The following is a 14,516-nucleotide window of genomic DNA, read 5'->3' as shown; positions in this document are numbered from 1 at the left end:
CGGCTCTGCAGCGCCAACTGAAAACCCACTGGGAGGTTGGCCAGGTGGCCTTCTGTAACGACTGTCCGTCCCCTCATGGGCCCCTGAGGGACCCCCTCCCATACTTCCCTGCCCTTGGCATACTTGTACTCCTGGGGAGTCTTGCCACCATTTTATTTTCTTAAGCAGTCCCCTTTAGCAGGCTGTGATTTCTATCTCTAGATACATCATCCGTGGGGACGATGAAGAGTGGAATGAAGTCTTGAACAAAGCTGGGCAGAACGCCTCCGTCGTCAGCCTGAAAAGGTGAGCGCCCAACAGCCCTCTGGACTCTTCTGTCTAGCTCGCTTGGAAGGCAGGAGCTAAGACATGCTGAGGATGTGACTGGACTCCCTTCCTTGGAGGCTTGCTTGGGCTGCGTTGGTAGCGCACCGGCAGACCAGGCGGTGTCTGGAGGCCTGGATCCCTTCCATCTGTGTCACTGGCAGCCTGAGCGAGCAGCCCTGTGCTGCTGTGCTTTAGTGCTTGGTCGGCATGAGGGGCTGGCTTTAAGGGTGCTGTCGTGAAGGCCCTAGGGGTGGGGACATGGCCAGTGAGGGACAGGGCTCGTCATTTGTGTTACTACATTGTCTCAGCCAGCAGTGCTCAAAATCCTGGGCTTTAGAGTTCCTTTATATCTTAAAGAAAACAATACCCTTCCTTTTTGTGGGTTCAGGTGTTTCTAATACTAAGACCTGAAACTGAGAAGCTTGAAAAAATACGGATTTGCTTGAAGTTAATAACAATGTGGGTTTGGATTTTTTATTTTTTCCCATGCTAAAGATCAAAGTCAGGGCCTTGCATGTGCTAGGCGAGCCCCTTGCCACTAAGTCTTTTTTTTTTTTTTTTTTGAGAGAGAGAAGGGGCGCGCCAGGGCCTTCAGCCAGCCACTGCGAATGAACTCCAGATGCGTGCACCCCCTGTGTGCGTATGTGACATTGTGTGTTTATATAGCTGTGCATCTGGCTTATGTGGGACCTGGAAATTCGAGCATGAGTTCCTAGGCTTCACAGACAAGTGTCTTAACCCCTAAGCCATCTCTGCAGCCCTGCCACTGACCACTAAGTCTAAAGAGTAATGGTTTTGTTTCTGCAAGCCTGGCTCAGCAGAAGGCAACGGGCTTCTCGTCTGTGCTCCTGCACCTGCCATTGCGCGGTTGTGTCCTGTGCCCTCTGAGGAAACAACATTTGTGAGGAAGAAGATGAAAAGTGTATCATAATTGTCAACCAAAGCCCCAAAGTTGCAGGGTTTTTTATTTTTATTTTTTTGCCATGTGTGGTGTACATGCAGGTGTGTGCGTGTTTGCAGGGTTGGTTGTGTGGAGACTAGAGGCTTGTGTTGTTTTCCTTCGTGGTTCTTTTCTCATTACCTGAGACAGGGTCTCTCCTGTGAGTCCAGAGTTTGATGATTGAGCAAGTCTAATTAGCTAGCAGGCCCTGAAATCGCTCTCTGCCTCCCAGGTGCTGGAAGCACAGACAGGTCACCAGGTCCATCCAGCATTTACAGAGTTTTAGGGATCTAAACTTGTGTCCTGATGCTGGTATCAAGTGCCTTATTCACTGAGCCATAGTCTCACAAAGCCAGTGATATTTTTGTTGTTTGTTTTTTGAGGTAGGGTCTCCCTCTAGCCCAGTCTGGCCTTGAACTCCAGGTGATCCTCCTACCTTAGCCTCTGAGTGCTGGGATTAAAAAAGGTGTACGCCACCATGCCTGGCCAGTGTGATTTTTTTATGTTAATTCTTTTTAGTTGGCATGCAGAGATTTAGGCGTCATTCATTCTGGCATTTTCACAAACAGTTTGTTTTTGTTGATGTACATCCCCCCCATCTTCCTAGTCCATCTCTTCCCCTCAGTTCTCCCTCCCCTCATACCTGCTTTTTGGCCCTTCTGCTTACATGTTAAGAATCCTTTTGCCCTTTTAGCCTTTCCCTATGCAAGACTGTATTTGCCACAGCCACGTGTACAGACTTCACCCCAGGCTCCTCGCCTGTGAAGGGTGCTCTTGCAGAGAGAGTGGTTTCCAGCCTAGAACTTTCATCATACACCATAGGTGCTTCTTATGCTCATAGTCTCCGAACAGCTGCTCGTGCTGTCCTCATGGGGAGTATTTGTTCCCAAGGCAGATGCCACTAGGACGCTCTTGAAGGTGGCTGTGTCCTGAGTGCTTGCTTTCCCGGCCTGTCATGAGATGAGTAGCTGCAAGTGGAACCAAAGCTGCTACATCTCAAGAGTTTCTGTGACTCATTTGGGGCGGGGAGCATAACAGGATATAGGCTTTTGCTGAAGGTCCCATGCTTCACGTTGAGAACTGTCTTTGGGGGACCACTGGAGTGACATTTGTTTTCCAGGTTTAGCATGGTGGAAAGGATCTGTGTTTGGTTCGTAGACAGTTCTGGAGATCATAAGGAGGGAAGACTGTATATTGCTGAACACCAGACTTCAGGCGTTCCCCCACCCACTCGGAGCTCAGTCAGGGCTGGCACTGGGTGGATGTGATATGTTCCACCCTCAGTAGAATGCCCGACCTACCGGTATGGGTGTTTGGGGAATGTTATATCTGGGTATTCTTGCATCAAGTTTCAGGGGTGAAGATTGGGGTTCAGATAGGGCACCCTGAGAGGGGTTTTAGACTATGCTGTTTCATTCTCTGTTCCTGGTGGTATTTTTTTTTTCCTCCAGTGACAAGAAAAGGAAGTTGGAAGCTAAACAAGAGCCCAAGCAGAACAAAAAGTTGAAGAAAAACAGAGATATGAAGAACAAGAAAGATCTGAAGCTGAAGCGGAAGAAGTAGTGAAGTGTGAGGAGACGCGGGACTCGCAAACCACCTCTGGCCAGGTTGGACGGCAGCCTGGTCGGGAGCAGCGAGAGGCCTGAGCAAGCCCAGGTGCCAGCGCGGAATCAGTCTGCAGGCCTCACTTGACGTTGGTGCACCCACCCTGGCCGAGGGCAGTCACTCCCACATGATCTGCTTAGGACTTAGTGGGTGGGCCAGGCTCTAGCACTTCAGGGGACTGTCTCCCTTCCCCCACTTCAGCACCCTTCCTGTCCATACGTTCATACTTACTTCGGGCCAGCCTTTCAGGTTCATTGCTATTCATGGGGAAGCTCCTGGCCTCACTGTAAGGCTTTCTTGTGCACTGCTAGTTCTCATCATGGACTTGTCCGAACATACACCAGAGACCCGGAGCAGCAGGACCTCTCATGTGTCTTCTGTTCCACTTCTGGCTGCAGGGAGCCTCTGCACCCAGTGTCCAAGGAAAACCCAAGCCTGCAGTTAAGGAGACTGCAACATCTATGCCCTGTTTGTTGTATCATTTTGGGGAAAGAACATCAGGGAAGGCTGTTTTGTTGGCATGGGTGAGGGGAAGAATAGAGGATCTATTTTTAATAAAATAACATCCTAGAAGACCATTAGCTTATGTGGGTGCTTGTGAAATCCCTCTCAGTAAAGGTGCCTCTTTCCCTGTAAAATCCATGTCTGTAGAGGTGCCTCTTTCCCTTTCCTCTGCTGCAGCTTGTCCACCAGGTTGGCTGTGGAGGGTTGGGTGTCATGGCCACGAGTATCCCACGGGACTAGAGCTCACAGGTGTCTGAAAGAGATGTGACAGGTACTTTGGCATTCATGGGTACCTATGAGGAGCTTGGTGTAGTAGCTGGAAGTCAGCTGACTCCTGCCAGGACCTTTGGTCCATCCTGTTTGTTGGGTACAGAACTTTTTCACAAATCCTTGATTCCTGTGTTTGATGGTGTCCATGCCACAAGTCCACATGGAACCTTTGCCCAGTACTCCTGCATACACTGGGCTGCTAGCGATCTGGTTTAGAAGGACAAGGGAAGAGAGGGAAACCTCTCGGCCAGACTCAAGCATGTGACTCCTGGGAGCAGCGTAGCGTCTGCGCCCATTCAAGTCCTGCGGTGCCTCGGCTCCAGGACAGTCGGGGCCTGTTTCTAGCAGTTGTCACGTCCGGCTGCGCAGCCTCCTTTGAGTGCAGAAAAGCTTGCTGAGGGGACATGGGAAAGTAATTATTCCTGGCTAGTTTTTCAAACGGATACCTTAGCCTTCCTGTCTGAATCGCACATGAGCAGAGCTGTGTAGTTTGGTAAAAGTTAACCTACTGTGTTCTGCAAGCAAGGAAGCCATGGCTCAGTGTCCCCAGCCCCAAAGCTGTTCACTGGCTGTGCTCTGGGTGAGAGGGGCTTGGGGGCCAGAGCAGCACAGGGGTGCTTGGTTGTGGCTGTACCTTGGTCCTCCCAGAAACTGCACTGCACTGCTTTGATGTCACCACCAAAACTCAGTGTGAGCATTAATCCCCACATGGGACCTAACCAAGGAGGTGATTTGGTTGGGAGGGCCGTGCCCTCCTGGGTTTGAACAGCTTATCTTGGGAATAAAAGTCAGTTTGGGGCTGGAGAGATGTCTCAACCATTAAAGACACTTGCTTACAAAGCATGATGACCTGGGTTCAATTCCCCAGTACCCAGGTAATTCCAGCTGCACAAAGTGGCACATGCACCTGGGGTTCGCTTGCAGTGACAGGAGGCCCTGGTGTGCCCATTCTCATTTTCTTTCTTTCTGTCACTCTCTCTTGTAAATAAATAAATGGATTATTTTTTGAAAAAACAAAACAAAACAGTTTTGTGCCTTAGGTGAGCCTCTTTCACCTCACCACAGTGTGAAGCCACCCTGATCACCTTAGTTTCCACAGTCCCTACCAGCAAGACCTCCAGATTCTGTCCCTTGACCTCAGCCCCAGCAGCTCCCAAAACTGTCAGATATCAACCATCTGTGCTTGGACAGTATTCTGCTCCAGCCACAGAAAGTGGACCCGGGCCCTTGTCTGTTACAGTGATAGTGATCACACCTACTGCCTGGCTTTGGGGGGCAGTGGGTAGAGCAGAAGAGGTTGCTTAGAGCAGAGGCTGGCACACGGCAGCAGCCCCTCCTCTGCATGTGGATCCTCCCCAGCTTAACCAGGGTCGCTGCTCAGTGACTTGCTGGCTCTTAAAATGATGGGATGGGCACTGGCCATATTCTGGAGCCAGCCTGAGCTAGCGGCCAGAGTCCCACGCGGATGGCGCAGCCATGCCTTGCAGCGGGACCTGGCTGACTGAACAATAGCTGTGTGTCCCGTGGTTCCGCCTGGTCCGGGGAGGCTTTTTCCTCGGCACACAGAAAGGACGTGAATGTCCACCTGCCGTGCACAAGGCAAGTCCCTTTCAAAGCATGTGATCCTAAACAGGTCTCTGCTTTGTGTTGTCATCTTGGGTCTCCTTCAAATCTTAAAGGGCATGCCTCCCTCAGACCTCACCATCTGGCCCCCAGACGCAGTGACATCTGTAAAACCGTACTGTCTCAGATGTCACTTGCAAAACGAAGTCAGAGAAGCCAGTTCTGCATGCTGTCACCAGGGTGGGGAAGGGGTTGAAGGCATGAACAAGAGGGTTCCTCAGTGGTCTTCCCCTCCCCCCCCGACCAGGAGGCCGGATGCTAGTCTGCTTCAGTCCTTCTACTGTTCATCTGGTCCTGGCCATCCCAGAGGACACTGGAGTGACCAGGAGACAAAGGGAGGCTGGGCGGTGGTGGAGGGGCATCATGATGGAAAAATGTAAGCTCATTGTTTGAGGCCATTACAACAGGGCAGCCCACTGGGGCTGCGTAGGCCTGGAGAGGGGGCAGGGCTAGAAGGTCCTTGAGCCTGAATGGGTGATTTCAAGGCAGAGGAGAAGGGGTCAGCCTGGATTCTACAAACAATTGCTTAATCAGAGATTTTGCAAAGGGGCCCTTCCCGGCCTCTTGGTACTGGGACTTCAGTGAGGAAAGACTGCAGCACAAAGAGCAGTCAAAGCTGGGCGTGGGGGCGCACGCCTTTAATCCCAGCATGAATAGGAGGATCGCCGTGAGTTCAAGGGCACCCTGAGACTACATAGTGAATTCCAGGTCAGCCTGGCGAAAGTGAAACTCTACCTCGAAAAAACAAAACAAACGAAGTTGAATATCAGGAGAAGGCAGGAGGCCGTGGGGAAGGCAGTCTTAGTGTGGGCCTTAGTGGTCCCAAATTGCCTGTGGTACCTTACGCATCCACAGAGGGATCTCCTATGGAGATGGTGCTTATGCACCCGTTGCTCAAATACTGCCTTGCGGCTGTGCTTTGCGCCCAGCTAACGTCTTCAGCCCCTGCGACCCATCAACTTTGCTCTCGTCCGTCTGGGCTGCTTGCAGCCTGAAGCTGGCAGCTGAGTGGTGCCAAATGAAGAGCAGGCCCAGATGCCAGGAGTTAGTGAACAAATGCCCCTGCTATTGCTATTAGCTCCGGGAAGAATGACTTTTAAAAACAAACATTTGCTGAAAAGTGTGCTCCTGGGCTGAGGATGTAACTCTGTGGTGCAGCCCTTGCCTAGCATGCATAAGACCATGGGTTCGATCCCTAGTACCAAAACACAGTGTGTTTTTACTCTACACAGGCCCAGAGGGACTCACATCTTTTTAATCAGCCTACCCCAATCCCTAGAGGAGCAACTGTGGGCCCAACTTGGAGCCAAAGCCTAACCAGGCTTGCTTTTTTGCCTGGGAATGGTCATTAGGGAGGTGGAGAGGCTGGACACAGACCCCTAAATGATGTCCAGTCCCGAGCTCTAACCCTTGAGAGTCCCTGGTCCACTCAGACTACAGTTGAGAGGCTGTGCCAAGGTGAGCTCGGTCTCCTCTCTCTGGCCACCAGAGGGTGCTGTGGTGCAAGGCTAAGGAATGGACCTTTGCTGGAACTGGTCCCTGGAAAACTGTCTTTGCCAACTCAGTCCCAGCATATGTTACCAAAGCACAGCCACTATGGTTAGATTCCCAGTGACTTAGCAAGAAGGGGAGTTTGTGTGTGTGTGTGTATGTATGTGTGTGTATATATATATATATATATATATATATATATATATATATATATATATATATATATATATATATATATATTTTTTTTTTTTTTTTTTTTTTTTTCATTCATTGACAAAGTCCTATGTAGCCAAGACTGGCCTTAAACTCCTGATCCTCCTGCCTCTGCCTCTGGAGTGCTGAGTTTACTTGCATGAGCAACCATATCTTACTTTGTGTGTGTGTATGAGCACATGCCCACAGGGGCACATGTGGAAGTCAATAGATGGCCTTTGGGCCTGTCCTCACCCTCCCATCTCATTTGAGGTAGAGTTCTCTTTGGATCTTGCTTTGCTACTGTATTTTTGCAGTGCTTGCCTCAAGCTTCTGGGAAATTTTCCTGTTTCCACCTCCCATCTTCCCATCAGTAATGCTGGGATTTCAAAAGCCTATTGTCTGCTTTTTATGTCCAGTGACCATACTTGGGACATAAGGCTTTATCCACTAAACCATCACCCCAGCCCAAAATGAAGCGTTTAAAAGCCTTTCTTCCTGGACTTTGCACCTAAAATGACACAGGTTTTAGAAAAAAACCTTGGGCCTGAGCTACTGGCTCACTAGACTCCTGTGCCTCTGCCAGGTCCTTATGGTGGTCCAACTAGCCAGACTAGGCAGTGCCTCTCATCAGGCCACACAGGTCAGAAAAGGCCCCAGACGTCCCACTTTCCCGTCCGGTTCCTGTCCTGTCCTGTCCAGCCCAGTGGTACCTACATGCTTAATGAGTTATCATCTGGCCCATTTCAGAGGGGAGGAAACGGTCCCAGCAAGAGCTGGAGTCAGTCTGAGGTCCCAGGAGAGGTGCTTGAGCAGTGTGGCCAGCTCCACAGGGTGCCCTTCCTGCTGGGTGGCATGGACTCCGAAGTGTTTCCCTTCTGGTCCTACTGGCTCCTCCCCAACCTTCACCAAGAGCAGAAGCCAAGGTCATTGTGTTTATTATTGATAAAACCATAGTACATTTACAGTAAGTGACAATGTTAAGGTATTGTTACAGTATTATACAATCTTACACAATAAAATAACACTCCTTTGTACATCCAGCATGAGCAGCTCATTGAAAATATTTTCCAGGATTGCCAAGCCCAGGGAAGCTTTTCAGGTGACCTAAGGGACAGTCCTGAAATGCCCGGGGCTTTGATGAATAAATAGTTTCTAAGGTAGCTGTTCTTGATGCTGTCCCAGTGTCTGGTCCATTCGCAGGCCAGGGCATGGGGAACTAAGGCTACGTGGGCAGAGGGGAAGGGAACATGGCACAGGCCCTCATCTCCCTGCTCCTCTTTTCCATGCCCAAGAGCTCTGGTTCCCAGTGAAAAGTGTGCCCCCTCCGGTCCTGAGTTAAAGGCACCGTGTACTCAAGAAGCGTGGCCGAGGAAGCCATGTAGGTGCTGCTGCCTGAACCCCAGGGGTGGCCCCGAGCTAGGCCGGGGGTCCCGGGACCCTCCCTTTACTTTGGCTCCTAGCTGTGGCCGCCAGAGCTGAGGGCCTTGTGCTCCTACAGCTCGGCCCCTGGCACCCTGGGCTCAGAAGCCAGGAGATGGGACTGCAAGTTAGCAGCAGTCCTGAAGGGTGGGCCAGGGTGGGCCCAGCCTTTGTGGAACATGGACGAAGTGGCCAGGGCCAGGGGCACCAGGCCTTTCAAAGGCACAGCCTGGGTGTGGGCAGACTTTCCCCCGACATCGTGAGAACAAATACCACCTATTGCATTCCCTGGCCTGGGGCTCATGGAGATACGTTCTCTGCATTCATAAGGATGCCCGCACCCCCAAGAGCCCCAGCCATGCAGAGCCCGGAGCCGAGGTGGGTGAGGACATCCTGCCAAGCCACTGGGAGTGGGCATAGGTGGCCTTTCAAGGTGCAAACCGTGGGGAGTGGTGCAGAAAGGGCCACCTTTCGGGCATACTCCCGTCAGTCACAAGGGCTCAGGGTGCTGTGCCCACCCGGGCTCCATCAACACCGCAGAGGGCATCTAGCCGAGGAGTGGGAAAGAGCACTATGAAGAGATGCTCCTGGCCTGGGCAGCTGTCACACCCCCATAGGTGCCAGCCCTTCCTCTAGCCGCCTCACACCCGGGAGGTGACGTAGACAGAGTGCACCCGCTCGGCGAGCGTGCTCTGAAGGTCCTGCAGCGGGTCCAGGCCCTGCACTTTGCTGCTGCGGCCGTAGATGAGCTGCCGGAAGGCGTCTTGCTCCAGCAGCGCCTTCATGTGCTTGAGGAAGAAACCCTCGCAGAACAGGGCCAGCTCCGGGGCGTTGTGGATCTGCAGCCGGGAGAGAGGGGCGAGGTGAGCCCACTGCTGCCACACAGCCTCCCCTGAATCTGTCCTGGCCTGGGGAGGCATTCCCTGCTTCTTCAGGCCACCTCCCCTTTATCTGAAGTCCTTCTGTGAGCATCTCCTGGGTTCACATCTCCGCTGCGCCAATGAGAACACTACTGGGGTGGGGAAGATGGCTCAGCAGTTAAGAGGGTCTTGCTTGCAAAGCCTGCCAAGCCTAGGTTCAATTCCCTGGCACCCATGTAACGCCAGATACAAAGTGGTGCATGCATCTGGTGTTTGTTTGCAGTGACAAGACACATGCACACATAAATAAGTACAAATTACAACACAGCAGCACCACTGAAGTCAGTGGCCCCATGCCTTGCCTGTGTCACGGAGGTGACCCCTTGTTGAAGGGCTGTCACTCCCACTCAATCGGAAGCTCCCTTCCTAAGGGCAAGGACTGTCCGCTTCCTGTGTGTTGACTCAGCACTACCAAAGCTGCTCTGAGTCTCACTCTCTCAGGCTAGTGTCTTGGGATGGAGGGAGAGAGTGGAGGAATCAGACAAGCCACATGACTGCACGGGGCTGGGCCTGGGAAGCGCTTTGTGGGAAAAGGAAGGGCTGTCACAGGAGTCCCAGCTCAGGGACAAGCTGGGATGCAAACAGGGAATGAGCTCCAGTGAGGGGCTGATATGGTCTTTGTACTTCTGAACAAACCTTGTGGTTGGTATGGAAGAGACAAGTAGGGAAGCCACATAGGTATGTATGACTGTCCAGGACAGAGGTGGGGCTGGGGCGTCCAGCCAAGATGGACGTGGGGAGAACTGCTTCAGGGGAAGATGGGCTGGATGTGGGGGAGGGTTAAAAAGCAAATGGATGGCCAGGTGTGGTGGCACAGGCCTTTAATCCTAGCACTCAGGAGGCAGAGGTAGTAGGATCATCGTGAGGCCACCCTGAAACTCCATAGTGAATACTGGGTGAATTCCAGGTCAGCCTGGACTAGGGGGACTACCTCAAAAAAAAAAAAAGCAAATGGCTCCTGGGATTTGAGTGGGCTAATGAGTGACTGGCCCTGGGAGCGGTGGGCTTAGGCTACAGCGGGAGTTCTGATGCCCCGCCGGGCCTCCATGCCCCTCACGTGGTCTGGTCACTTGCGTCTCCTGGACTGTCCAGACGCAGAGAAGTGGCCGGGGCCCTGGAGGGGAGTGGAGACTGGCGCGGGGTGGCTGGGCATTGCCGCACCTTACCTTGGCGTATTTGTAGGTGTTGACGGCGCTCTCCACGCTGAGGGTTTGCGAGCACAGGATCTCACAGTGCCTCTGCAGGGCATCCAGCTGGAACAGGTTCGCAGCGGACAGCAGCTGGCAAGGAGGCACAGCAGGCCTTAGGAACTTGTAATCACGCCTGTGGCCTGGGCCTCATGGGACTGAAAGGGTCCCGGTGTGGGGGTCCTATTTCTTCCTAAGCTCCAGGGGCCTGTCTAAGGAAGGGACGGCGGCCTTGACTTATTTCTGCGTTAGACCGTCGCGGTGGGGGCTGGGCACAGGGCAGGTGACATGCTGGCTGGCGTTCCGGCCTCTAGAGAACCTGAGCTGTAAGCCGCAGGGCTCACCCATGCAGTCAGGTGTCCTGTGCAGTGAGGGAGGTCCAGCCGTGGATGGGTCCCTCGGGCTGGGCCATTCCCGGCTGGTTGTCCCTCTTTAATGTGGGCATGGCCCAGGAAGCTGGGCTGGCCTGTTCCTAGTCTCTGAGACTTGCTCTTGCTGTTGGGTGAAGGGGCTCCATGAAGTGCCCTCATCTGCCAGCCTCCCATCTCCCTCTGAGGGCAGGCAGACTCCTGCCAGGTCTGGATCTACAGGGCTGCAGGGGCCGAGGGGCCTGCTCCTCACCTCCAGGATGTCGGTGGTGGGGATCTGCATGGACTCTGCTCCGCCGTAGTACAGGTACTGCATCACCATCTGGCGGGAGGAGGCCCCATGAGCGCCACCCACACCAGCACACAGAGCCACAGCTCGCCCCAGAAGCTGATGTGCCCTCCCTCCTGTCCTGCCCTTGACAATCCTCTCTCCTCCGCTGACACGGAGACTCTCTAACACTGCTTTCTCTAGAATCTGGCCTCGAGAAGCCAACTCAGACTCTCCTTGACTTTTGCTGTAGGACTAGCTCTCTCTCCCAGCCCCACGACAGCCTCAGAAGCCCAGAAGGGAAGGTGTCTTGGCTCAAGTCACTTGGCCCTCCTGCCTCCCGCAGCGGGGCCGTCCCTGCTTCTGTTGAAATTCTACATATGGACCAGGTGTGCTAGTGCATGCTTGTAATCTCAGCATGCAGGCGACTGAGGCAGGAGGATTGCCCAGAGTTTGAGACCCAGCGGGCTACATAGTGAATAGCAGGCCAGCCAGGGATATAGAGCAAGACTCTCTCATACAAAAGAAAACCCAAAATCAAAATTCATTCTATTATACAGTGGCCGGTAATCTCAGCACTCAGGAACCTGGAGCAGGATGATGACAAGTTCAAGGCCAGCTCGATTCACATAGTGAGACCCTGTCTCAAAAGCAAAGTGATCGAGAGCCATCATGGTGGTGCTCCCCAGGAAGAAAGTGAGCCCAGGTCCACAGCTCACTATTGCTGACCGGGACCCACTTAGGGCTCTTGGCAAGAGGTAGCCATATTGAGTTCTGAGGTCTAGTTACAAATGCTCCCGTTAGGCTGGAGTCTGGTGAGTTCCCAGTTGGAAAAAGAAAACCAATTCTCTCTGGCTGGCTGAAGCAAGGGTCCTGCGACGTGTTGGCAGGCATGTGAGTAAACAAGGCACAGTCAGGCTCTGTTGGGAGCGGCCCTTGCGCTGTCGAGCTGCGGAGCCGCAGGGGGCCGGGTCCAGGGGCGAGCCCAGCCGCTTGGGAGGCAGCAGCGAGAGGCACTGGCCGACTCCCGCGGGGAGGAGGCGCCCGCGGCTTCCGCAGCCCCCTCGAGCCCGCGCTGCCCTGCACAGTTGCGCATTAGTGGCGCGGGCTTCAGAGCAGCAGAACGAACCCCAGACCCTAGCCATCCCAGGCAGAGAGTGGGTCTACTTGGCTCTTCCAGGATGTAGTTCAGTGGCAGGGGGCTCGCCTAGCATGCAGGGGGCTCTAGGGTCAATCCCCAGTTCTACAAAAATTCTCAATAATTTCTTAAGTCAATTACATGTTGAACTAGTGCCTGGGCCATCGGATTAAATACATTAGAATTGGGCTGGAGAGGTGGCTTGGTGGTTAAGTGCTTGCCTGTGAAGCACAAGGACCTCGGTTTGAGGCTTGATGCCCCAGGACCCACGTTAGCCAGATGCACAAGGCGTATGCCTCTGGAGTTTGTTTGCAGTGGCTGGAGGACCTGGCGTGCCCATTCTCTGTCTATCTTACTCTTTCTCTCTGTCGTTCTCAAATAAATTTTTAAAAAAGGAACATAAACACATTAGGATTAATTTTGTCTGTTCTCTAAGACTTCTAGGAAACTGAATTACAATACTGAACACATTATCAGACAATACTACTCAGAGCACCTCAGGAACTGACCTGACACAGGTGCCCTTGCTTGGCCCTGAGGCTCAGCCCATATGCGTGTCACTTTGGATGGGTCACAGTCGGCACGCCTGCCCACTCTGCCAATCCCTGCTGCCCTCTGTTCTCTCGCGTCTAGTCACAACTCCACTTCGTGCATCTGTCGTCTGGACTTTGGGCCTTGTGGCCAAACAAGCTTGGAAAGCTACCCTCCCCAGAGAGTCTGGATCCCAGCGTGAGAGCGAGGCTCTACCGTTCTCTGGCAGGCCAGAGACCTGCTGAGTCCCAGGTCTTCCCTCCTCCAGACCCACTGCCTGCCCAGTTCAGCGCTTGTCGCTGTCCCTCAGCAAGACTCAGCAGTCCCTGCCGCCCTGCTAGTTAGCAGCCACGCCCTCCTCAAATCCCCTCCTCACTTTTCTTTAGTGTGATGTGTGTGTGTGTGTGTGTGTGTGTGTGTGTGTGTGTGTGGCCAGAGGTCAATGTGAGGTACTTTCCTCTGACATTCTCCACTTTATGTTTGCGTCTCTTGCGAATCTAGAGCTCCCTGATTCTGCTAGCCTAGCTCACCAGAGAGCCCTAGGGATCCTTCTGCCTCTGTCTCCCCAGTGCTGAGGCACCAGATGTGCATCACTATGCCTGGCTTTTAAAAAATACTTTATTTTTATTTATTTATTTGAGAGAGGGCAAAAGGGAGAGAGAGAGAGAGACAGAAAGAGAGAGAACAGGCACATTAGGACTTCCAGCCACTGCAAATGAACTCCAGATGCATGTGCCACGTCGTGCATCTGGCTTATATGGGTCCTGGATAATCGAACTGAGGTCCTTTGGCTTTGCAGGCAGGTGCCTTAACGGCTAAGCCTTGTGCCTGGCTTTTATGTGGGATCTGGGGTCTGAATTCAGGTCGCTGTGTACTTTACCCACTGAGCCACCCTGCCAGCTCCCTTTCCTTGCCTTGCTAAGTGCAAACTTGACCCGCTTCCACCTGTCCTGGATTTGAGTTCCCGTTCTATCACTTTTCAGCAGTCTGTCCTCAAACGTGTCATTCAACCCTTCTGTTCCTCTGACTCCTCACCTACCAAGAGGCCACAGACCCAGGCCTGTGCTGGGAGGCTAAGACGGCGAGCTGGTGAATCCGTGTCTAAGAAAGTGTCCAGGCGACAGAGCCGTCCCTGCCCTGCTCAGCGCCGGGAGGCTCCTGTGCCTGCGGCCCAGCCCTGCTGCTTCTCTGATCTCACCGGCATCGGCTTGGCTGCTGGGACTTGGTGCAGCTTGTCCGAAGCCCTGTTAACTCGTCCTTGAGATCTCGGCCAAGTGCCCACACCTCCCCAGGTTTGGGGGATGGGCTCTTGCTCCTGGCATCGCCAGAGCCCCATCTGCTCCCCTCAACAGTCAAGGGATTTCACAGTCCTGGCTGGCTGAGGATGGGCCTGCCTTTCTTGTTTTTTTTTTTTTTTTTTTTTTTGGTAGTGATTCTAGGGATTGAATTTGGAGCCTTGTATATTGCTAGGCAAGCGCCCGACCACTAAACCACAGCCCAGCCCCAAAGTACCAGAGAGTGGCTAACGCTAGCCCAGTGACTGAAGGGAGCTGGAGAGCAGGTACTGTTTTCCTCTTGGAGGGCTTATATTGTCTCGAGGCTCTCACAAGCCCAGGCTGGCTATCAACTCCCCATCCTCTGCCTCAACCTTGGAGTGCTGGCATGTGCTGCCATGCCTGGCCTTGTGTGAGGTGGCATAGAGGGCCAGCCATTTTAGGTGATGGCTTCCAGGAGAGCTGGGGATTCTGGAG

The 14,516-nt window shown here is 53.1% G+C and overlaps 2 protein-coding genes across 2 annotated transcripts in view; one reads left to right on the top strand and one right to left on the bottom strand.

Annotated features, from left to right (window-relative positions):
* Positions 1-3,432, top strand: part of Nat10 (N-acetyltransferase 10) — a 39,293-nt gene extending 35,861 nt beyond the window's left edge. Inside the window, exons 28-29 of the mRNA XM_004660826.2 lie at positions 202-285; positions 2,698-3,432. Coding sequence (XP_004660883.2) covers positions 202-285; positions 2,698-2,809 — 196 coding nt within the window. The 3' untranslated portion in view covers positions 2,810-3,432. The remainder of the gene's footprint in view (positions 1-201; positions 286-2,697) is intronic.
* Positions 3,433-7,853: 4,421 nt separating this feature from the next.
* Abtb2 (ankyrin repeat and BTB domain containing 2) overlaps positions 7,854-14,516 on the bottom strand; it is a 190,091-nt gene continuing 183,428 nt past the window's right edge. Inside the window, exons 15-17 of the mRNA XM_004660825.2 lie at positions 11,082-11,150; positions 10,440-10,553; positions 7,854-9,192 (exon numbers count right to left, since the gene is read on the bottom strand). Coding sequence (XP_004660882.1) covers positions 8,995-9,192; positions 10,440-10,553; positions 11,082-11,150 — 381 coding nt within the window. The 3' untranslated portion in view covers positions 7,854-8,994. The remainder of the gene's footprint in view (positions 9,193-10,439; positions 10,554-11,081; positions 11,151-14,516) is intronic.

The sequence above is a fragment of the Jaculus jaculus genome, chromosome 8 (genome assembly GCF_020740685.1).
Source record: "Jaculus jaculus isolate mJacJac1 chromosome 8, mJacJac1.mat.Y.cur, whole genome shotgun sequence".
Classification (NCBI taxonomy): Eukaryota; Metazoa; Chordata; class Mammalia; order Rodentia; family Dipodidae; genus Jaculus; species Jaculus jaculus.
This window is presented reverse-complemented; position numbering and strand designations above follow the sequence as displayed.